At 43.1% G+C, this 25047-nt stretch overlaps 1 protein-coding gene across 1 annotated transcript in view; it reads right to left on the bottom strand.

Annotated features, from left to right (window-relative positions):
* The window catches only part of l3mbtl3 (L3MBTL histone methyl-lysine binding protein 3), a 126193-nt gene extending 101147 nt beyond the window's left edge, over positions 1-25046 (bottom strand). The window contains exons 1-5 of the mRNA XM_063223743.1: positions 24995-25046; positions 23142-23260; positions 9507-9624; positions 7109-7244; positions 4623-4767 (exon numbers count right to left, since the gene is read on the bottom strand). Of these exons, the coding sequence (XP_063079813.1) occupies positions 4623-4767; positions 7109-7244; positions 9507-9624; positions 23142-23243 (501 nt within the window). The 5' untranslated portion in view covers positions 23244-23260; positions 24995-25046. The remainder of the gene's footprint in view (positions 1-4622; positions 4768-7108; positions 7245-9506; positions 9625-23141; positions 23261-24994) is intronic.
* Between the last annotated feature and the right edge of the window lies 1 nt (position 25047).

Here is a 25047-nt window from a genome sequence, read left to right as displayed (position 1 = left end):
TTGAGGTTTTTTATTATAAATGTGGGTGTGTTAGAGCTGAATGAATGAACACATTCTAATGCAAGATGAGGGTCTTAGGGTTTCAATGCAACTCATTTCATGTTTTTTTTTATGTGCTTCGTAGGCTGAGATATTTTTTGTTTTTACAGGCTGAAAGGCACCTTTTTCCAAAAAGGACTTGGGGATTTAGCAGGTGTTTTTTGCAGGTGCCTTGGGCTAAAATGGGTTAAGAAAAGATTTGGATCAAGCATGTGGCAGTATTTATAATGTGGAGTGGTATTCTAGATTAATGTTTAAACATCACACACTGCAGGCTAATCTCAGAAAAAATACACAAGCCTCATTCCCCAACCCATTACATCATCACATTACGTTACGCTCAGCAAATGCTTTCATCCAAAACAACTGATAATGCAGGGCACGAACAACCTACTGCTGACCGTTAACAATACATAAGTGAGGTCTGGAACGTATATGTTACGTATGTGTTAGTATTAGTCAAAATGCTAAAAACTCAACCCCTTTTTAACGGCGATAATATTTTTAGCGAGATTAACGCTAGATGTGATGCTTTGTTTGAAAGTGTTATCCCCAGGCTTATTTGTTTTCTCACTAAGAATAAAAATCTTTTTGAATGTAGTAGTCTGCATATACCAGATGATCTTATAATGTCATTTAGCCTAAAAAATGCCAAGGAGGCACAATCCCACACTGCTGCAGGAAAATGTAGCCCTGCTGTAGCCTATGAGGCACGTTTTCTCCCCTCCTGTCACTGGAAACTAAATATCCTCTGTGTAGCCTATGTGTGTGTGTCTTTGTGCATAGGCCTATTTATGTTTTTGTTATCATTTTCTCCCCTTATTTTTTTAATATCATATGACATTAGGGCAGATGTCAGTGTCTAACACTCATTGTTTTCAATTTTTGAAAAAATATTTGCACAAACCTATGGCCATTTTTGTAGGCCTACATCGATAGAAGTATTACAATGATTTTAAATGAGACATAATTATGCAATTAAGTAAGGGTAAACGTTCGGCGAGAAGGTCGCTACCGTGGAATAGCAGCACGACAGAGAGAATCTTTAGACCCCGACGCGGAGCGGAGGGGTCTTGTTCTCTCTGAAGTGCTGCTATTCCACAAAGCGACCGACTCGCCGAAAGTTAACCCGCTTATTATATGGATATACTTAAATGATTCACACATGCGGGGACATTTCTTTAGACCTATTTAATGTTAAGATTGTTGCTGCGCAAAACAAAACAGTGCCGTTGTGGAACACCGCTAGGCAACAGCTAGGTAGGCTAGCCAGGACAACAGGTGTTGTCTATCACAGCAGCTGATTAGAGTGACAAAAGACCGGACCCCCTGCGGAGTGATATGAAACATTCGCTTTAGCCACTGACTTGTATACAAGTGGCTTTAGCAGTGAACGTCTTGTTGCCATTGACAGCGGTAGCCAGGACAACGGGTGCTGTCTATCACAGCAGCTGATTAGAGTCTTGTTGAAAAGTCGCTTTAGCAGTGAAAAGTCTTGTTGCCATTGACAGCGGTCTGTTATAGACCAACCCGTCCGTTATCGAAAAATAACAGACGTCCGAACGTTGGGGAGCCCCGTTGAAATGAATGGAGCATTCGACAGATGACGTCACAACCATATAACAAAATGCAATTAATCGCAAGTTAACTATGGCATTTGTGCGATTAATCGCGATTAAATATTTTAATCGATTGACAGCACCAGTTAGTATGCCTTACTGTATGTGGTATTTGGCTGAAATGAGAGCAAGACTGTGCGAACTAACACACACACACACACACACACACACACACACACACACACACACACACACACACACACACACACACACACACACACACACACAAAGTAGTAGTAACAGTAAGTTGGTATTAGAGTTCTCAACGGGTCGGGTCAGCCCGAAAAACCCGACGGGCCCTTTGGGTTCGGGCCGGGTTCGGGTCGAAAATATAAGCATATGGCTCGGGTCGGTTCGGTCCGCGGGCTCAATCTTTTCCGCCCAGTGAAAAAAAAAAATCTGTTCTGCTGTTTACCGTGAATCATGGCGAATTTCCCCTTGATGGGTGAGTAAAGCTAGACCTATCTATCTAAATATATGTAGGCCTGCGTAACGAAGGTCTGGCAGGCTGCTGCATGCAACCTTGCGCAGTGCTTAATTTGTAAATCACAAGGTACCAGAACGCAAAACAAACATCACATCACAGCGATGATGAGTTGGAAAGAGGTCCCGGAACGCACAGAAAAAATACATTGGCTACAATTACGCAAACTAATAAAAACGGGAAAAAAGTTCTTAGATGCAATTTTAAGGATATTGAGTCCCATGTCAGCTCATGGAACCATACTTTTGTTTCTTAATACAAGGGACGGTTGGCAATCCAATGACTATTTTAAACAACAGCCATAGTAGGCCTAGCATATTAAATGCTGTAATGACAACAACCAATATTTTTAGTTTGATCGCTAACTTTATTGCTTAGTAGTCTCAGCAAATGCAGTGCATGGAAATTATGTTTTCCCCATGAGGTGAAACGAAACCGAAGCGGTCTTCTACATAGGCTATACTAGAAAGGACAGTGGCTTTCCAATTAGGTTATCCTTTCCACGTATTCACACAACGTTGGCATATGCGTATTAAACGTTAAATCCACGCTTTGTTGGCGACTTTGTTGCATATAATTTGGCTAATCCGCATGTGCTGTTGCGATATGCCACTTTATTTAAATGGCTCGTGCACCGATGGTAAGCGAGCGGCAGCGAAGGTGCCGGTAGACTTGGCTTTTCACACTGACTGTCTGCTCGCGCTGCGGTCTGGTTGAAAATCCCCTCAGCAAATGTTTTATTTGGAGCGTGTAGGCCCTGTTTGAATGAAATATCACCTTGTCTTTGCTGTTTTCGTGCTCAAATTGACTTTTAAGCAACTGTCGGGTCTTGGGGCGCACACACATGCGGAGCGCTCGCCAGCCGAGGAAGATCTCATCCTCTCACCTAGGCTATCTGTCTTTTTTGCTACATGGCTGATCAATGCACCAACCGTAGCCCAGGTGCCACTAGAAATTAGTATGTCCAAAACCTTGTGTGCCGACCAAAATTTTATGAAACTTTTAAACAATGTTTGGCACAGCCAGCTTTCCATCTCATCCACGCATATGAACAAACAAGGAGGGAGGGGCAACTTCACGTAGCCTACATTTAATCAGATACACGGGGTGGAAATGTAGTAAGCCTACATTTAGAAGTCAAAACAAAAGGTGGATAGATTGTTGTTGCCGTGAAGAGGCGGTTATTGAAATCGCGCTGTGGATGATTCTGCTTAAATAGCAAGAACGTTTCCCAATTTCATATTATGTTTCTATTGTGGAAAATATCTTTTCACTAGGTTTTTAAGTGGGTTATGCAATTTACTGCACATAAGTGCCCTTAAAGACCCACCACAACCCGTCATTCTCCATAGGATAACGTGGGGAAACTCGACCCCCGACTTCGGGCCTCGGGCCGGGTTCGGTTAGATAATTCTAGTGATGTGTCGGGTAACATCGGGCTCGGGCTTTAAAAGCCACGGGCCGGGTAGGGTCGGGTTGACATTTTCAGGCCCGTTGAGAACTCTAGTTGGTATCATCTACAGAGCGGACGTTGTGCTACTGGTTCTATGGTGGCAGTGACTGTACACTGTACATGCAATTTCAAATTGGAAAAAATATCACAGGTATGCACTAAGCAGTGACAGTCCATTTGCTAAAAAAAATAGAACTCCTTATCCTCTTTGCTTCAAAGACAAGCATTTCATGCTCTCCTATCCTATGGCTACTGGATTGGCAGCCATGGGAGCTATGGGAGGAGACATTAAAATACATTACATATCATAATATTAAAAGATGTCTTTAAAAATGACGATTATAAATTTCAGGTCTCAAGCCATTTCAATCTGATTGTGTCATCAAGTTGTAGCTACGCCCAGACAGAGATAGAAAGAGAGGGAGAGCGCAGAAAACAACAGATACAGTGGGATATAGAGAGTCGACAAATGAGAGGGAGCCCGTGGTGACACACTTCCAGTGGCCCCGAGAAATCTTAAGCAGTGCTATGCTCCATATTCTAAAAGAAGCAGAGAATTCCCACTGGCCTACACACTAGGGCTTGAATTGACAGAGAGAGAGAGTGAGAGAGAGAGAGAGAGAGAGAGACAGACAGACAGACAGACAGACAGACAGACAAACAGACAAACAGACAAACAGACAGATAGACAGATATAGAAGATGAAACGTAGTAGTGAAAGAAAGAAAAAGAAAAAAGAAGACTTAAAGGGTGTGAGAGGGAAAAGAAAAAAAAACAATGTCTCATTCTCATCTAAATAGAAATAAATTATGTTTAAAAAAAAAACGCAAGAAGATGAGTATAGACAAGTAAGATTGATGGGGGGGGGCTCCATATACCAAAAACTGGGGACTTTGGTTCATATTCGATCATCTCACCTGATAATTTCCTTATCTCGTTCACACACTGCCTTATCATTGCACACATTATAAAAATCCCAACCAAAAATCTTAACAAAACTAAAAAGTAAGTATGATGAGAATCTCACATAGTCCTCGTCCTCCTCCTCTGGTGCGGCGTCCATCGTGGCCTCCGTCTCTTCCGGAAGCTTCTCCGGCGGCAGGCGTCTCTTCCTGCTGACCCCCGTCACCTCCCCGTTGCTCTTGGCAACCGCTTTCTTCGAATTCCACTCACTGCAGGCCACAAAACAGTAGCGTCAGACTACAACTAGCTTTTTGGTGATCAAATATTACAAAGTACATATAGATACTTTAACATAAATAAATACAGTAAGTAAATAAAATATATATTCTCAGAGGAGCAAGAGGGTAGTGTGTGTCTGTGTGTGTGTGTGTGTGTGTGTGTGTGTGTGTGTGTGTGTGTGTGTGTGTGTGTGTGTGTGTGTGTGTGTGTGTGTGTGTGTGTGTGTGTGTGTGTGTATGTGTGTGTGTGTGTGTGAGAAACAAACAAAAAAAACATATAATGCAATACAATAAGTGGCATAAACTCTGACGTCTGCTTCTTCAAAATGTCAATGACCCTCCTACAAAGCTCGTATAGTAGTCTCTTCAGACAATGTCCTTTACCTACGTCTCTCGAAGCTCCTTCAGATGTCATCAGTTGAGCCCTTAAGCCAAGTCACTTCACTCAGGACCACCAGCATACCCCTGCCTGCCCACACTTGAACTTAGCACTACATTTGAGTAATTAGCCACTCATTGGTGAATAGGGCGACTGCTAGACAACCCAGCCCCCCCCTGCCCTACCCCCCCGCAACAAGCCCCTAGCATCCCCCAACCCCCTTTCATGCTACGTTGCCATGGCAGTGTTCAGGGCTCAGAGGGAATACTACCTTAAGATGAACACTCACTTGGCAGCAACTCCTTCTCAATGACGATGGATACAAGTGTACGCACGCACACACGCGTGCACGCACACACGCATATGTACACACACGCGCGCGCACACACACACACACACACACACACACACACACACACACACACACACACAGCTGACTCCTTCTCAAAGACAATGGGTTCATGTGTATAACAGGAACCAACACGACAGCATCTCTCTCCCCCTTGCTCTCTCACCCCCTTTCCACCTCTTGCTCCACCTCTTGCTCCCCCACCTCTCTTCCCCTCTCTCTCCCTCTCTCCGCCTCTTGCTCTCTCTCCCCCTTCCTTTGTCTCCATCTCTCTATCTTCATACTGCTCTACCTCCTTCCTCCCTTCCTCACCTCTCTCTCTGTCTTTCTCTCCTCCCACCCCCCCCTCTCTCTCTCTCTGTTTCTCGTTCTCTCTCTCTCCCTCCCTCCCTCTATCTCTTTTTCTCCAGCTCAGAGGTTGCATTAGTGTTTCAGAGGTGGTTTGCGTTTGCAGACTGATGAATTATTACTACTTTGAGTCTTTAGTGGCTCTGGTGAAGCCTGCGGTAGCGAGTAGCAGACAGTAGCCTGATTATCATCAACTTTCAAATCTCTTCGAGACTTGGTCTGACCAAAAGCATAACATTTCCCAAATGGCACACCTCCCTTTATTTGCTACTGGTTGTTTGCTTCCCGACAAAGTGGGAGGAGTTCCCGATTTTTCCGGAGCACAGAAACGTTATTTGTATTGCTCCTGGACTGACTAGAAGCAATGCTACTTTATTTGCAGTGGAGCCCATGGTTCGGCCAAAAGCTTAAACACAGCACCTAGTGTTCATATCCCAATAGTCCGACAGCCAAGTCAGACAATAAGCCATACAGGAGCATCACGCAGCTACTGGGGTAGGCTAGGCTACACGTGGGTACGCCTTTACATGCCTTTAATGATGGTTAGGGGTCAGGAATTGTTTAGATTTGGGCATAGTTTTAACGTGTGTGGTCGGACTAATGGGCTGTCGGACCAATGGGATGTAACTGAAGCTGAGCGGATGCTAACGAACGCTAGTTCTGTGGTGTGACGCTGTGTAGTCAGAGCCATACAGAGGGGAGAGTTGCGCGAGCACCAGGAATTAAATTGCAGCCCCGCCTTTCAACGAGATAAGGTCGTGCCTAAAGCGGCTGTCTTTCCATAGAGTCAACATAGAACCACCACATTAAAAGTCAAAAATAAGGACATATTCCCTGCATTGCATCGCATCGCATCGCATTTACTGTGTGCTACGCCCACTTCTAGGCACTAACATTCGCAACCATTCACAACGCTTAAGCAGTTCTGAAACGCTAAACAGCTAATTTTGCTAATGCGGAAGTCGGACACCCTAGGACACAGTGGAGATTGCCCGACTCTCCCCTCTGTATGGCTCTGTGTGGTGTGACACTCATTATTGTTATTGATAACGCTTTATCACAGATACCCCGATGACCCCCCCCCCCCCCCCCCAAAAAAGAGTCCTCATTTTCATAAACCCAAATCTGGTCACCCTACCATAGACATCAATACAATTGGCCGGGATTTTGTGCTTCTAGGCGGTTTTGAGCATTTTTTGGGCTGGAAATCATCAGCCTCATCTGGCAACCCTGACGCTGTGTGGTGTGCCACTCACTCCTGCTGGTCCTGCTGCTGACAGTGCTCGCTGCAGTAGCGTCCCTCGCACAGGAAGTCCACTGCAGAGCCCTTCCTCTGGCAGCGCACACACACCGCACCACGCTGCGACCACGAAGCACACTCCTCCTTCACCACTGGGAGAGAGAGAGAGAGAGAGAGAGGCAGAGATTCAGCAACAAATAAAGAGAGGGAGAGAGCGGGAACAATAAGGAAAGAAACAGACAAAAAAAAACCAAGAATGATAAAGATGAAGAGAAAAGACAGGCAGGGAGAAGAGTGAACATGAAACAGAGAGAGAGAGAGAGAGAGAGAGAGAGAGAGAGAGAGAGAGAGAAAGGGGTAGAAGGAATAAGAGGGGAATTGATGACATGGAAGAGAGAGACCAAGAGATGGAGAGCAACTGGGGAGGCAGGGAAAGACAAGTCACTCCATCAAATGGAATCAAATGAAAAGAGAACCAAAGGAAGACAGGAAACCAAAGGAAAGGTATAACATGAATGGCAGAAGAAGGGAAATGGACGGGAAGAAAAAGATGGGAGAGTGAATGCAGCAAATTGAAAGTGTGTGATTATTCAACATAATAAGAAAGTCAGAGAGGAATAGTCTTCACTGAAGAGAAGCTGACTTCAAATTTTGCTGAACTGACTGTGGAGGTTCAAAGTGTGACAGTATACATGGGTTCACTGTGCTTGTAAACACGGTGCTGTGAGGAGGGGTAAGACACTGTAAATTCACATGCTGGCCTTTGTTGGGGTGCTTCTTCTTGCTAGTACCTGTACCTGTTAACTCCTCCTCAGGGAGAGGGGGTGGGGAGGGAGGCCTGTGGACAGGCCTTTGGGCCTAATGGCCTCCCCTCTCCCTCTCTCAAGCCAATAAACCATGCATTTCCGAATTTCAACTATTGCACTGTATCTGGTCTTAAATATGAATTAGTAGTTAAACTTAGATACTATCAAGAGCCAGTACTCATGTCATCGATCCATGATAGTGCTGCCATTCAGCTCACCAAAATGGTTTTCGCCACATAGCCGGATGTTTCAAACCAAAAATATGAAGATGAAATATGAAGATCTCTTTCTTAATTTATTATTTTTTTTATTACTATTGAAGGTTTGTATTGACAATCAATAGCAAGCAAAATAAAGAGTAAGTTAATGTTGCCTTTTCATGATTCAAAACAAAAGCTGTTAATAATTTGTTTGGATACTCCACTGAATAAACACCGGCTAGATTTTATTTATCTTTTTAGAGGACAAAATAAAATCCACTTAAATTCCCCCAAAAGATTAACCTGAAAACAAAGCACTCCACTACGATCCCTTTTTGCAACCATGCAACAACAAAAAGCAAGCTCGAGTGTTTGTGAGCTTGAAGTGGCCTCCATGGTCGTGTGCGTGTGTGTGTGTGTGTGTGTGTGTGTGTGTGTGTGTGTGTGTGTGTGCGTGCGTGCGTGCGTGCGTGGCATGTGTGTGTTTGTGTGAAAGCAACTTGCCTTCTTAGCCAGTGAAAATAATAGCCCACGTGGTGGCGTCAGTGTGTGTGTGTGTGTGTGTGTGTGTGTGTGTGTGTGTGTGTGTGTGAGAGAGAGAGAGAGAGAGAGAGAGAGAGAGAGAGAGAGAGAGAGATAGAGGGAGAGAGAGAGAGGGGGGGGGAGGGAGAGAGAGAGAAACAGAGAGAGAGAGGGAGAGAGAGAGAGAGAGAGCGTAAGAGAGAGAGAGAGAGAAAGAGAGAGAGAATGACAGAGAGAGAGAGAGAAAGAAAGACAGAGAGCGAGCGAGCGAGCGAAAGAAAGAGAGAGAGAGAGAGAGAGAGAGACAGAGAGAGAGAGAGAGAGAGAGACTTGCCATGTGGTGGTGGCATCAGTGTGCGTGTGTGTGTGTGTGTGTGTGTGTGTGTGTGTGTGTGTGTGTGTGTGTGTGTGTGTGTGTGTGTGTGTGTGTACAGTGTATGTGTGTACAGTGTATGTATGTGTGTGTGTGTGTGTGTGTGTGTGTGTGTGTGTGTGTGTGTGTGAGAGAGAGAGAGAGAGAGAGAGAGATAGAGGGAGAGAGAGAGAGGGGGGGGAGAGAGGGAGAGAGAGAGAGACAGAGAGAGAGAGAGAGAGCGAGCGTAAGAGAGAGAGAGAGAGAGAGACAGAGAGAGAGAGAGAGCGAGCGAAAGAGAGAGAGAGAGAGAGAGAGAGAGAGAGAGAGAGAGACTTGCCATGTGGTGGTGGCATCAGTGTGTGTGTGTGTGTGTGTGTGTGTGTGTGTGTGTGTGTGTGTGTGTGTGTGTGTGTGTGTGTGTGTGTGTGTACAGTGTATGTGTGTGTGTGTGTGTGTGTGTGTGTGTGTGTGTGTGTGTGTGTGTGTGTGTGTGTGTGTGTGTGTGTGTGTGTGTGTGTGTGTGTGACTTGCCTTCCTGGGCGGTGGGCACGCTCCATGTGGTGGTGGCATGGGCTTTCCTGACGCTCTCGTCATCTGCTGCTGCCTCGTCCGTTACGACCTCCAGCACCCCAAACTCGTTGACCCGGAACTGAAGAGAGCACAAAACAAAAGCAGGCAAGCCAGCCAAGCCAGTCAGCAGGCCAGCCAGACAAACAGTAGCGTCTGAGACTATGGGCTCTTTCTTGGTACACTGAGATTTGCTACTGGGTTTACTTTTTTCAGTGCAGTAAGACTTTTCACGTTTCGACATGCCTCCCTCGAGGACTCTGATGAAGACCCACGTCGAAACCTTAGTCTTACTGCACTGAAAAAAATAAATGTCAGTCTGCTACTGAAAAACAGACGTTTCACTTATTTTTCTTTATTTTTCTTTTTGAAGGATAAGGATGAGGGGTTCACAGTGCCATTACAAATTACTTCAGAGGTGTGTAGGCAAGACAGAGCGTGTTCAGGTCCAGGTAAGTATGAATAAGAGCTAAATATAAAAACACAAGATGAATCCAAACATAAAAGGGTAAGTACTGTATATAAAACAAACAAATATCAGGTAAGTATTTAACTAACTCAAGTCTTCCATTTACAGGTTTGCAGGTTACAGGATTTAAATAAATCAAGATTACTATAGTGAAGGGGAGTAGAGTTGCCCAGCCGGGACTCGAACCTGGACCTTCTGGGTAGTAAACTGGGGCTCTGACCACTACACCAAAGAGCCAGGCTCGTTGGCGTGACAGTCAGAACACACCCACAACCTTAGAGATGGTCACTCCATCACAATTACATAAATCACAATATGGCTCCAACAGCCACTATTCATCAAAAATGATCCCTTCAGGTAAAGCAGTTTCAAACTCCAAAGGGGAATCAAGGTAGTTACAACTCTTCTGAGTAACATAGCATGGATAACTGGGTCATTTCACGTGAAATCAGACACTTTGTGACCCGACCAACACGGATTTCAATGATACTTTAAGTGCCTTTTTAGTAGCAAGGTAGCACACCAGAACTGCATTGGTTTGAATCTGACACTAATATTACGGGAGAAACCGACTAATATTAAGGGGAAAAGAATAAGCTCAGTAAAGGAATTATCTAAATATTCAAGCATCAAAGGGTATGTTGTAGCTGTATATGATGACAACTAGTGGCTAGCATGTGTTGAGGAATGTATGCCGAGCACTGGAGAGGTGGAACTGAACTTCCTGCATCCTCATGGATCATCTCCATCCTTCACATATTCCGATAGACATGCTGTCATGTGATATTACTATGGTATTACCATATTATTACTAGGTGATTTGTATGCCATATTTTTGAGTCCCGTTATCTCTGACATGAATAAAGAACCAAACACCAGCATTTCAGGTGTTGTTCATGACATTGCAGGCTACGTTTAGACAAGGAACTGGCCATTTTAAAATATACATTTTTTTTTTATATTCAACTTTACATTTTTCAATTTCTCATAATTCATATTCTGAGGGTTGTTGTATTCCATGCTGTTTGTGTAACTTGTAGAGCCAGAAAAAAACGGACCACGGACATCTTTTTGTGACTTACACTGACTGATATAATCAAGGCTGAATGTATAGTGTCCTACCTTCATATGTAAACCTTTGCCAGTCTGTTTCTCCCTTAACATTTGTGTCAGATTCACATAAATGCAGTTCTGGGGTGCTACCTTGCTACTAAAAAGGCACACCAAGTACGGTATGATTGAACAAAAAAGGGGTTCCATGCGCTTCTGTTTTTACATCTGGTGCATCAACGGGAGGGAGGCAGGTAATCTTGAATGAAGAGAAGACACCGGAGCAGCTCAGGTGGGATGCTTTTTCTTTTTAATTCAAGAGCACATCATGTAAATGCACACTGTAAACATGTTGTGCAACTGTAAACATGTTGTGCACTTGAATTAAAAAGAAAAAGCATCCCATCTGAGCTGCTCCGGTGTCTTCTCTTCGTTCAAGATTACAGTATGATTGAAATCAGAGTCGGTCGGGTCCCAAAGTGTCTGATTTCAAGTGAAATGACCCCAACGTTTCACAAAGTTTGAGAGGGAACGCGGGTGCTCGGGTGCCCTGATAGGCAGGCAGGTCATCAGGTTACAATACTTTGGATATTTCATGGTGGGCAAATTTATTTGATTTTTTTTAGTCAACCTTTATAAGCATCTACGTATGTACGGATATAGGACAGAATAGTGCAAAAAATTGTTAATCTTTCATGAATATCACACTATATGTAGAATGGTGAATAATGCATGAAAACCAGTCATTTTGGGCAAAAATTGAGGTGGCCTTATGTTTCAATCTCTTCCAATAGGCCTTCTGGTCAGTAATCCAGAGAGAAAACTTCGGTAGGATGAAAGGCCTAATTTTTACCACCTGATGACCTGTCTATCAGGGCCATGAGTGCAACTCCACGAGAGGGAAACCTTCGAGGCTTGTTCTACCACCTCACAATGGTCTGGCACCCTGGCCTGATAAACCAGCCCAAATGTGAGACCGGAGTAATTTAGTCTGGCCCCGATGAACGATACCTCCGAAGATTGTTGATGAGTCAAGTCAAGTCAAGTCAAGTCAAGTCAAGTAGGTTTTATTGTCAATTTCTTTACATGCACTGGTCATACAAAGAATTTGAAATTACATTTCTTGCTTTCCCATACAGACATAGACTAAATCTAGGTAAGGACATAGACAGTATAGACATAGACAGTACTTATACATGGACTTAAGACAGTATGGACATAGACAGTGCTCATACAGACATTTAAAGTGCAAGACTGGACAACAGAAGACTTGTAGAGGACATACATTAAGAGGTATGAGAACAACCTGTTGTTTTTTCAAACCGTGCCGGCACTCTGACCAATCGGTGATCTTTGCCGTTGATGTGCTTTCCCAACGGTGTTGCGAGGTTCGTCATCACTCCCTCAAAACCCCGCCCGCTTTGATTCAAAACAAATCTGTGCGTTGTGATTGGTTTCGCCTGACTCAGGGCACAGCGTTCAAAAGTTCTCAGATCCTAGGCCAGACCCACTCGCTAGCTGAACATTTTCAGCGTCCAGCGTGTGGCGCTGGTTTACCAGGCTAGTGGCACCCCTCTTCCTCAGAGACCTCCTCCTCTAAAATAGATGGGTTTTGTTTTGTTTATCAACACAGTGTAGTGAGGAGGGGCAAGACACTGACACTTGCAGCCAACCATGTGAGCTGATTTTTTGACCGACAGCGGTTTCCAACAATCAGAGGTTGAGTTATGGCGCAGGGAAAACAACAATTTAGAACCCATCTATACCCCCTCGAGATTGCTGCGGTCCTCTTCCAAGGTCATCCCCCGCACCAGACTCAAGGCCACCAGTCACAGAGCCTTTCATGTGGCTGCTCCACTCCTCTGGAATAACCTAACCAACCACATTCAAAAAGCCTCTTCACTGGCCATCTTTAAACAACACCTTAAAACCCATCTCTTTTTGGAGGCCTTTGGCTTCTAGTGTCCAGAAGTACACACCTAGTACATACTTACACACACTTATATCATGTTAAGAGACCTTGGGGGTTTTGAAAGGTGCTATATAAAACAAAGGTATAATTATTATCATTATTATTATTTGCATTATTATTATTATTATTATTATTATTGTCATCATTATTATCATTATTATTATCATTATCATTATTATTATTATTATTACAACCATGTGCAAGGCGGGTGCAGGATAATTGCTGCAGACCTAAACCACTACTGGATACTGGAAGCATCATACAGGGCTAGGGGGCAGAAAGCCAACGAGGCTCCCCTTAACTGGTTCATACAGGGGGGCAGAAAGCCAACGAGGCTCCCCCCAACTGGTTTACTGTAAGGGGTCTTACACACCAGGGCGGTAAAGCGTAACGGAACGGCCGCGTTTTTTTTTTACCGGCGTATGTGAAAATACATTGAAACATATCTGTCCTAACACACCAACCGGCGGTAGTCGAGCGTCGCGCCGCGCTGCATTTGGAAAATAGAACTTGAGCGTGTCTCATTCAAATGAATGGCAAAGTAGCACGCTAGCTTTGGCTGTGGGGAGGGTTTTGAACAGGACTGGCCGCGCACGCCGACGCTGTCAGTGTGCAAGGCAGAGAAAAACACGCCGGCCGAAACTAAGCAGAAAGACCGCGTTCATCCCGCGACCATTCCGTTCGGCTTTGGTATGTATGTTTGACCCCTAAACGTGAGGAGTTACGGGAGGCCACCAAAGCATTTAGTGTCACTAGTGACTGTAGAAGGCATTAGAGGGCAGTCATGGGTAAGCGGTTAGGGCGTCAGACTTGTATCCCAAAGGTTGCCGGTTCGACTCCCGACCCGCCAGGTTGGTGGGGGGAGTAATTAACCAGTGCTCTCCTCCATCCTCCTCCATGACTGAGGTATCCTGAGCATGGTACTGTCCCACTGCACTGCTCCCTTGGGGCGCCATTGGGGGCTGCCCCCTTGCACGGATGAGGCATAAATGCAATTGCATTGTGTGCAGTGAACACTTGAGTGCTGTGTCACAATGACAATGGGAGTTGGAGTTTCCCAGTAGGGCTTTCACCTTCGCTTTGTTACTCTAAGCTCACATTACTCACAGCGTTACAAACACCTATGCACACCACATAAAGCATAGCACTACAGAGGGCAACGTTTTAGGCAATGTTGCCAGACAACAACACGATTGGCTTCTCATTGGCTAATGGATCAGCAGACAACTTTGTTTTAATCATTATTAATTACGGTGATAAACCAAATCTTATAGTGTCATTGCCCAGAAACATTGCTCAAAAAGATGCCCCTATGTGCAGTACTATGTCCCTACATCACTGTATGCCAGGGGTGGGGAACCTTTTTCATTCAAAGGGCCACTTCAACTTCACCCGAAGGTCGCACAAGTCCTCCGAGGGCCGTATTATCAACACAAACCAGGATTTCAAGTCAAGTCAAGTCAAGTCAAGTCAAGTCAAGTAGGTTTTATTGTCAATTTCTTTACATGCACTGGTCATACAAAGAATTTGAAATTACATTTCTTGCTTTCCCATACAGACATAGACTAATTAAGGTAAGGACATAGACAGTATAGACATAGACAGTACTTATACATGGACTTAAGACAGTATGGACATAGACAGTGCTCATACAGACATTTAAAGTGCAAGACTGGACAACAGAAGACTTGTAGAGGACATACATTAAGAGGTATTTGTTGTGCTTTTGTGCTTTTCCTAAAAAAGTCCTTTATAGCGTTCTGACATGGTAATAGTAGCATTTTGAAGAAAATAAATATAAAAAAGGTCTGTCAAGTACACCAGCAGCAGTGTGTGTGTGTGTGTGTGTGTGTGTGTGTGTGTGTGTGTGTGTGTGTGTATGTGTGTGTATGTGTTTAGTGCAGGTAGAATGTGCGGTGTGCGTCTTGTGTGTGTGTTCGTGTGTCTGTGTGTGTGTGTGTGTGTGTGTGTGTGTGTGTGTGTGTGTGTGTGTGTGTGTGTGTGTGTGTGTGTGTGTGTGTGTGTGTGTCAGTGTGTGTATGTTTGGGTTTAGTGCAGAAAGTGCAGTGTGCTTGTGTGTGTATGTGTGTGTGTGTGTGTGTGTGTGTGTGTGTGTGTGTGTGTGTGTGTGTGTGCATGTTTTGAGTTAGTGCAGGTTGAAAGTTCAGTCACAAGTATAGTAGTGCAGGTGGAATGTTCAGTCGCAGATATGGTGGTGGGGGATGGGGGGGGGGTTGTCAGTGGCCTTGCTGGCTAGAGGCTGACAGTGGGGGGGGGGGGGGGGGGGGGTTGTCAGTGGCCTTGCTGGCTAGAGGCTGACAGTGGAGGGAGAGTGGGTTGAGTGTTCAGCATCTTGATCGCTTGGTGCATTGTGCTGCTCGCCAGCCGGGTGGTACGGGAACGGAGGCGCCTGTACCTCTTTCCAGAGGGCAGGAGGCTGAACAGTTTGTGTGCAGGGTGGCTTGTGTCTTTGATGATCATTTCCCCCTGCGCTTAAGACTATATTGAAGGCAGGCACCTTTAAAACAGACCCCACCTTCTTTAGGTCCCCCTGAATATAACATAATTGTATTTTCTAAGATTCCTTTACAAAATGTCATATATCATGTGAAGCTGCATAACAGTACAATTGCATCGGGGGCCGGATAAAATGGCCTCAAGGGCCGCAAATGGCCCTCGAGACATAGGTTCCCCACACCTGCTGTATGCGGTGTACTGTACTACTGTACTGGCTAAAGCATTAGGGCAGGGGTGGGGAACCTATGTCTCAAGGGGCGTTTTTTTTTTTTATCAGTATTTTTTGATGGCTTTACAAGCCTTTGTTGGTGTTTTATATGACAGGACAGTGAAGCAGAGACAGGAAGTGAGTTGGGAGAGAGACGGGGAAGGGCTGGCAAAGGACCCGGGCCGGGACCCGACCCGGGTCGGCCAAGTAGTAGACGAGTGCCCTACCATTAAGTCACGGTAGGGCCTCGAGGGCCGTTTAAGGCGCCCTTGAGGCCGTTGTGTCCGGCCCCCCGATATAATTGTAATGTTACGCAGCCAGCTTCATATGATATAACAAATTTTGTAAAGGAATCTTAGAAATTACATTTTCAATATAATGAAGTTATATGCAGGATATCTAGAACAGGTGGGGTCTGTTTGAAAGATGTCTGCTTTCAACAGGCCTAAAGTGCGCGGGAAAATGATGGTTTGTGCTCATAGTACGGCCCTTGCAGGACTTTCTCAGCCCTAGGAGGAATTTGAAGTGGCCCCTCCAATGAAAAAGGTTCCCTAGCATTAGGCGCTAGTCTGGGGAAGACACCGGACACTTTACCAACTGATCTTGTTGAACATTTAAAAGGGTCTAATGTTGCCTTCACGGGCTCGGGACCTGTCGAGACAGCTGACGACACTTACTCACGTGACAATCGAGTTCTGGACTTTGGCACATGAACGGCACAGATCCCGGAACATCGGGAATCATGCCTGTTTTGTTTTGGTCCTCTTTTCTTTTTTTCACCTCGACTTGAGCCTCCACATCCACGACACATCATTTTAGCTGAAGTAAGCTAAATTAAACAGTCGGAGACCAGCATCACTGACATTGAATGACATTAACTGGTGTTGTTGATAGTGATTACAAGGTGATATTTTAGCATTTATGATACTGACTACATGCCAGTTGCATGCATGGGCGCCATGTTGATGATGCATGTGTCGTCACACAAAACATAAGGTCGGGAACTCGTTGTTATATACTTCCGCCTGAGATCAACCTCGATAATTATCGATCTGACATTGCGTCACCAAATGTTCGCGCCCACTTTCCCGAGGTTTTAGGTCGGCTTTCTTGGGATTCTCGACTTTTTGAACGAGCCATATGTTCCGGTCCTTAGTGTGTTATGCAATCATGATGCTTTACCAGTTTCAGAAAGCAGCAGGAGTATTGCATCACTGAATATGGATCACACTAAATTTCTGCTTTATGTTATTTTGTTTTTCTTTTTATTAATTCATCGCAAGGTCAAGACAGATGTTTCGGCTACACATTTGTACACACTTGTGTGCACACTTCAACAGGTTACACTGATGAAGGCTCTTGTAGCTGAAAACGTCTGTCTGACCCTGAATGAAAGAATGAATAAAAAGAAAAGAAAAGGGAAATAGAAGAAACTGAGTGCCAGCTATTAGCTACTTGTTTGATTACTTCAGAGACGCACCAATAAGAAGGAGGAGCGCGGTGTGGGGAAGATAACGGATAGTCAAACAAACTAACTAAAAAGTCTGCAACCCCAGTACACTGACATCAGTACTGCCCTACAATTTCAGAACGCAGTATAATTCAAAATGGCAAACTGAGAAAAAAGGCTTTAAAGTTTCCTTTCTGGCCACGCAACTGTGTTGGAGGTAAAGTAGTGATGACACTTCCATTTAACACTTTTTTATGGTGGAAATTTATGCACACAAGAAAAAACCAAAAAAAAACCCAACATTCTCATTACTTTTTAGCTGAAAAATCATTATACTGCGTTCTGTTGTGGTATTACTGTCTACACCAAAACCACGGTGTCAATGGAGAAGTGCAGTATAATGCGTGTTAGGTAAGCGTACCCATTAAGCCCATGTACCCTTTAAGCCCACTTTCAACTTTGAGGTCAATTTAAAGAAAGGGAAAAGGTGAATTTTGTTGTTCATCACCATATCCAATTAAAGGGTTTAGTAACTGACAAAATGTTTTTTATTGCAAACAAATCACATTTTTTATCGTCGAGTTATCCCCGTCCAAGTGAATCCAGTCTCAGGACTACTGACAAGAAGTTGCCTCAAAACTTTGCTGTTTTGGGACATGTCAGAAATCATAGAATTTCAGCTAGTTTAAGTCAAATATTTTGAAAATACTTTCATATTTAGTGAACTAAGAGGTAAATGTAATGATTTTTATATATATACATGCAGTGTTTCACTAAATTATAGCATTTCCCTTCAAATGGAAAGATGTGTTTTATGAGCGAGCAAACGCCGATATTGTCTTGATACAACCACACACCATCTTTATCTTACTCTACCGTAACACTTAAGGTGGTTAGGTGTGAATCCTAAGCATATTCCAGTTTATTTGGCATTGATCTTTAAAGAAATGCATCATTAAATGTTTTGTGGAGTTGATAATTTCCATAAAATAGCTTTTTGTATAGGCGGGCTTAATTGGGTACTAGGTGGGCTTAAATGGTACACCCCATTGAAATGCATGCAAGTTGGCATGCATGCTAATGAAAAATGCCTTTGAGGGACATAAAAAGTGCTGTACAATCTCAAGTTGTAGGTCAAAAAGGCGTAATGTAATGAACTAACAATAATCAATAAGAAAAAATAAATTTCTCTGTTTGGATGAAGAATTTTATGAAGTATATGAAGTAAGAGATGCTGTAATATTTAATTAGGTTTTATGCATTATTTTTTGAGCAAATCTTACATTTTGGAAGAATATTTTGGTCTGAAACCATTTATGTAGGCTACACTGTTTAAACTCAACTCACACACCTCACCAGGTATTTTGATAGAGAAATAACTATATGAGCTTATTTGGAACACAAGTGGGCTTAAATGGTACCAAAGGTACCATTTAAGCCCATTCAGACTTTTCACTTTTCTCGTAAAAAATCTTCATATTGTACTTTGAAATATTCATCAACTCAGTGATAAACATTGAGAAGAGAGGTAAATCTTACTATTTAAGAAATCATTTCACAAAAAAATTGTGTGAAGATGATTGAAAAATAAAGAAATTTAGATTTTGGTGGGCTTAATGGGTACGCTTACCCCTTACTGCGTTCTTGGCTAGTACGACGTAACCTCCTAAAACCAAAAAGCGCAGTATAATCAGTTTTTATCATTTCTTTTGTCCGAAACGGGACCAAGCTGGACCAACAAATTTTAACACAATAAAAAGAAGGTATTTTAAAGCCAATTTCCGGTCTAAACCAATTTTCGACCATTTTCAAGATACTGCGTTCTGATATTGTAGGGCAGTATAGAAAGAGTGTTTAGCACTGACGCTCTGGGCATGTATCGAGTTGTAATTGCAAGCGACTTCAAATACAGGCACAGTGTCAGGTGACACCTACTGGACGAACATGCATAACTGGCATCTCACAGATTTACCCAGTAGTTTGCTCACATTTCTCATGTTGTTAAAGGGACACTGTGTGAGATTTTTAATTGTTTATTTCCAGAATTCATGCTACCCATTCAATAATGTTGCCTTTTTCATGAATACTTATCACCACCATCAAATTCTAAGTATTCATTATGACTGGAAAAAATACATTTTTCATACATGAAAAGGGGGATCTTCTCCATGGTCCGCCATTTTGAATTTCCAAAAATAGCCATTTTTAGCTGCAAAAATGACTGTACTTGGACCATACTAGAAAATATTTGTTTATTACTTAGTAAACTTTCATGTAAATATCAAATTTGGCAATAGGCGGCCCAGTTTCAATGAGCAGCATAGTTGCAGTACCTTTTTTGACCATTTCCTGCACAGTGTCCCTTTAACAGTACCTTTTAAGTAAGCAGCCTCATAATTCTATGTACTATGTACTGTATGTGGCAGCTATGTGAATGTCCCAGATGAATTCCCCTCAGAACCAATAAAAACAATACTGAGTCTTGAATCTCCTGCTTTGTACCGTCACTGCAGGGTAGCGTGGTAGCTCAGCATACTTTAAAGGGACACAAATATGTTCTAGTATTGTCCAAGTAGAGTCATTTTTGCAGCTAAAAATGACTATTTTTGGAAATTTAAAATGGCGGACCATGGAGAAGATTCCCCTTTTCATGTATGAAAAGTGCAATTTTTTCAGTCATAATGAATACTTAGAATTTTATGTGGTGGTAAGTATTCATGAAAAAGGTAACATTAGTAAATGGGCAGCATGAATTCTGGAAATAAACAACTAAAAATCTCACACAGTGTCCCTTTAAGGCATAGGAGTCACTTTACCTAGTGTAATGTGCTTGGGTGGGTGTGATGGAGGTGTGATGGCGGTTGGTCCCCCTCGGGGCCGCGAACACTTCGTCAACTACATCAGTTCGGGAATGGGAGGCACAGTAGGCCTACGAGACCGCTGAGCTAAAGGGCCGGTCCAATAGCCCAATGCTACCACACTGTATTGAGGCTTCAGGAGGCAGGTTTACTAACGTTCCATGCCACATTCTGCTAGTTTGTCTGCGTTGCACATGTGTTCTCTTGCCTATACGTCTCTTCCTGTCTCCTACTCTGCATGTATGGGGTCTGACTTGTACCCCGGGATTGGTGGGATAGCTGGGGAGTGGCGGAAAGTTTAAGTGCTACAATAGCCACGTTTGCAACCACACATTTATTTCACAGACCGTGACAAGATCTGCTTGGTCTTAGAGAGGCAACCAATTCGACAACCAACATGGGAAGAAGCGTCTAACGTGACTTCCAATGACAAAAGAGACACTGCTTTGCTCGACACAGCGAGTAAAAAAAAAAGTCCCATTGGGAATCTCCAACTCCCATTGTCATTGTGACACAGCACTCCACAGCACACAAGTGAACACTGTGCACAACGAAATTGCATTTATGCCTCACCCGTGCGAGGGGGCAGCACTAAATGGCGGCCCAAAGGAGCAGTGCGGCGGGACAGTACCATGCTCAGAGTACCTCAGTCATGGAGGAGGATGAGGGATAGCACTGGTTAATTACTCGCACCAGCCCCCCCCCAAGCTCATAAATGATAATAATAATAAACATAAAAAAAATAATAATAAGAATTTGAGCTAGGGGAAAGCATCTGAGAACAGCTTTGTCTTGAGTCTAGATTTAAAGATATCAATAGTGGGTGCATTTTTTACGTCATCTGGAAGCTGGTTCCAAAGCTTTTTGGAGCAGTTCCCGCCATGACTTGACACCATGTGGCATGATTACGGGGCAGACACCACTCCCATAAACAGCGTTGTGGACACATTTTCTATCCAGGATGCTTTTACAAGGTCATAATGTGCATGTGCAGTGCACAGATATGTACAGAATACAACATCATCCACAACACACGCCCAATGTTGTGGTGTTTGAGGAGTTTGTGGGCAACGTAAATTTAGATTCTGACCACAAAGTTCTTGGCTCCATCATTTTGATGTTGAATTAACAATCCTTAATAATGACACATCACAGTTCGTCTCTGCAAGTCTGCGGTGACGTTACAACACATTTCTCAGAGCCGTCTAATAAGAGAGTTGTGTCAACCCGGGGACCAGGAAGTCGGTTGGTGATGTGATTCACGTAGATTAAAATATTTCTAAACAGCAACTTTCTGGGACTTCCGGCTGCGCGAGCATGGGGTAGACACGTTTTCTCCACGCTCCCACCTTTCTTTAAATTAATACTAAATTTAGTCCCTGTATGCAACGAAAACATTAAAAGAAACAGCAACATCTAATCAACAGCAACTTTCTGTTCGCTGGAGACTAACACAGAACCATTACATACCAAACAAAGATGAACTACAGTATATCACGAAAGTGAATACACCCCTCACAGTTTTGCAGAGTTTTGAGTATATCTTTTCATAGGAAAGCATTACAGAAATGTAATTTTGACACAATGATTAGTGACCTTTTAACAACATATTTAACCGCTTAAATTTCTTGTTCACTCAGAAAAAAACAAAATACAGCCATTAATGTTTGAACATATACTCACAAAAGTGAGTACACCCCAGATTAAAATCCGGTAGAGAAGGGGCTATGTTGGCTCGAATCGTCTCGAAATGAAACGAAATGAAAAGGGATGACAAGGGAGGTCATCAGTGTGCGTTTCAACCTTTCTTTGCATTGAACTTTTACATTTTGAGTCTGCATCTGGCTTAAATAGATTGGTGTGAGATTTGAATGCAATCCTATGGAGAATATCATGATCTGCTTCTGTAGTCACAGTGCATGTTGACATGCATGTTTCTTTTAGGTGTATTTCAGATTGCCAATGTTGACAGCATTCATGCATCCCAAACCATGTCAGTCCCACTACCATGCTTGGCTTATGAGAGGATACACCTTTTTTGTAAAACTCACTTGTTTACCACCACACATGCTTGACACCATCTAAAGCAAATTTGTTTATCTTGGTCTCTTCAGACCACACAACATGGTTCCAGTGATCCATATCCTTGGTCTGTTCATCTCTCTTGAGACCAAGATAAACAAATTTGCTTTAGATGGTGTCAAGCACGTGTGGTGGTAAACAAGTGAGTTTTACAAAAAAGGTGTATCCTCTCATAAGCCAAGCATGGTAGTGGGACTGACATGGTTTGGGGATGCATGAATGCTGTCAACATTGGCAATCTGAAATACACCTAAAAGAAACATGCATGTCAACATGCACTGTGACTACTGAAGCAGATCATGATATTCTCCATAGGATTGCATTCAAATCTCACACCAATCTATTTAAGCCAGATTCAGACTCAAAATGTAAAAGTTCAATGCAAAGAAAGGTTGAAACGCACACTGATGACCTCCCTTGTCATCCCTTTTCATTTCGAGACGATTCGAGCCAACACGGCCCCTTCTCTGACGGATTTTAATCTGAGGTGTACTCACTTTTGTGAGTACATGTTCAAACATTAATGGCTGTATTTAGTTTTTTCTGAGTGAACAAGAAATTTAAGCGGTTACAGATGTTGTTAAAAGGTCACTAATCATTGTGTCAAAGTGAAATTTCTGTAATGCTTTCCTGTGAAAAGATATACTCAAAAATCTGCAAAACTGTGAGGGGTGTATTCACTTTCGTGATATACTGTACAAATGAATTACATATACCTTTACCACATTTTCTGTGTTTTACAGTCACCTCCTGGAACTAAGTAACTACTTCTATTGGAACTAAAGTCAATGGCGATTTACATGTAAAACGCTCTGTGAGGCTCCATGAGAGCCGCCATTGCTGTGCAAAGATTGGACTGTAGAAGTCTATGGGAGTGACGTAACTCTCTTATTATATGGCTCTGACATTTCTCTCCCAGTGCCTTTGTCAGCACCAGTGAGGTCAAATCATATCAGCTAGATGTTTTGGCGGGGGTAAGGCGGTATCACAAACCTTGAGCTCACTGCCAGGCAGCGTTCCCACTCCGTCTTTCCAATCCATCGCTCCGTAAACGTCAAAGTCTGGAGCGGTCGTATTTGGGGCTGCCTCCTCCATGGCCACGACACAGGTATCTACAACCACAGCATATGTTTTATTATTATTGTTTCGTGAATTGTATTTATAAACTTCATTGTTAACTAACATGCAACATTTTAAACACGTTATATTTAATATTGAACATCCTGAAAATTAAATGAGATTAAATCTGCAAGACAAATGTTTTGTGTTAAAACATCCTTTCATTAGAATGAATGGAGTGACCTTTTTCCTGATTTTTATACGGATGAAAGGCTGTTTTTTGTGCAAACAGCTTACACCAGATTTGTGAACCGTCTGCAACAAACAATGGACTTTGCAGTCATGCCACCACATTCGGTCATGAGCAGAAACAGACTTCTGCATGTGTGCGCGTGAGGTGAGGCCTACTCGCCACTGTGTGCCACGGAATAACTCGCCATGCGCCCTTTACACCTCTAGAGGTCTCTATTGCCTACATTTCAACGACTGCGCTGGAAACTTTCAAGACCCTATTCAACAATGAAATCACTAAGCAAAAAAATGGAGACGAGCCGTTCGCCCGTATTTTGAACAGATTTCCACTAAATAAATACTAATCCGGCCCCGAATTTATCGACGAACGCTTTCCTTGGCATGCTTATATGTTGTATCAATTTATGATCGCGTATTACGCGTGTTATTTGCTTGTCATTCCATGAAATTAGGCTAAGTGCAGGCATCTGGGCAGTAACATTTACAGTGTAAATCGTAGATAACCTATTCATCAAATAGGTATCTGAAACTAAGTTCATTTGGACAAGGATAGTTATCTCTCTCCAAAAACTACCTGACATCCAACGTGATCGCTATGCTTCGCCGTGAAAATCAATTGCCAGGCAGCATAAATAGTTTGCCATTATTATAATGCAATGTGTGTGATGCAATGTATTACCAGCCGTTTTGACATGTGGGGATGGTATGCCAACATGGATTTGTATTTCCAGTTGGTTCGCTTTCTTTGTTTCGCCTGGTATTAATATTTATTTAGAGCTCTATACCCCAAATACTTTTTAATAACGAGTGGGACGAAATGGTTAAAAATGACCAAAACCTGTGCAGTTTTCTTTGTATTAGAAAAACTAGGTGTGCTTCGAGGACTAGCAGGCATCCCCCAGCAATCCGCGAATAACGCAGTGTATCAGATATTTACACTTTTCTTTGGTCTCCTACTATTTAATGTGTGTTTAAGGCAGTTTCCCAAAATGGCGGAGCTGGAATATACTCTATATAATTCTCACCCATAGGCCTACAGATTGGCTGGAATGGCAAAAAAATAATAATTTTACTATCAGAAAATCTCTATGGAAGAAAATGGTGACAGATATATTTTCGTCTAGCTCGTTTGACTAGCGCCCAGTTCCTGCCGCTTCGGGCATACGAGGGAATGCACTAAAGCTTGGGTTATTCTTGAAAGAGTACAAACATCATTTGGAACGCGTCTGCAAGACACAATAAATATATAGCGCAACGTTTTACTATCGCTTGTTGTAATTTTCGACGCTACTTTTACAGTCGCTGAAAGGGGTAATTCTTTTCATGCACTATCACATTCAACCTCTTCCTGGCTGAAATTATTGATGACACGTCCAGTCGTTTTGTACTTTATTGCTAAGTTTTAGTCTAATTCTGTCGCAATAAACCTCTACCGAAAGTAAAGCACTGCGCGTCGCGGTTTATAATAACGCACTATTTGCGGGCTAAATAGATTTACTCTATGGTACAATTGTTTTAATTTGTGTGTTTCTTACCCAAATTCTCCCACGAGTACTGACAAATTGCTCAGGCTGCAGTCAGTGCGCAT

Source organism: Engraulis encrasicolus, chromosome 18 (assembly GCF_034702125.1).
Source record: "Engraulis encrasicolus isolate BLACKSEA-1 chromosome 18, IST_EnEncr_1.0, whole genome shotgun sequence".
Taxonomy (NCBI): Eukaryota; Metazoa; Chordata; class Actinopteri; order Clupeiformes; family Engraulidae; genus Engraulis; species Engraulis encrasicolus.
The sequence above is the reverse complement of the archived record's forward strand: the minus strand, read 5'-3'. Positions and strand labels throughout refer to the sequence as shown.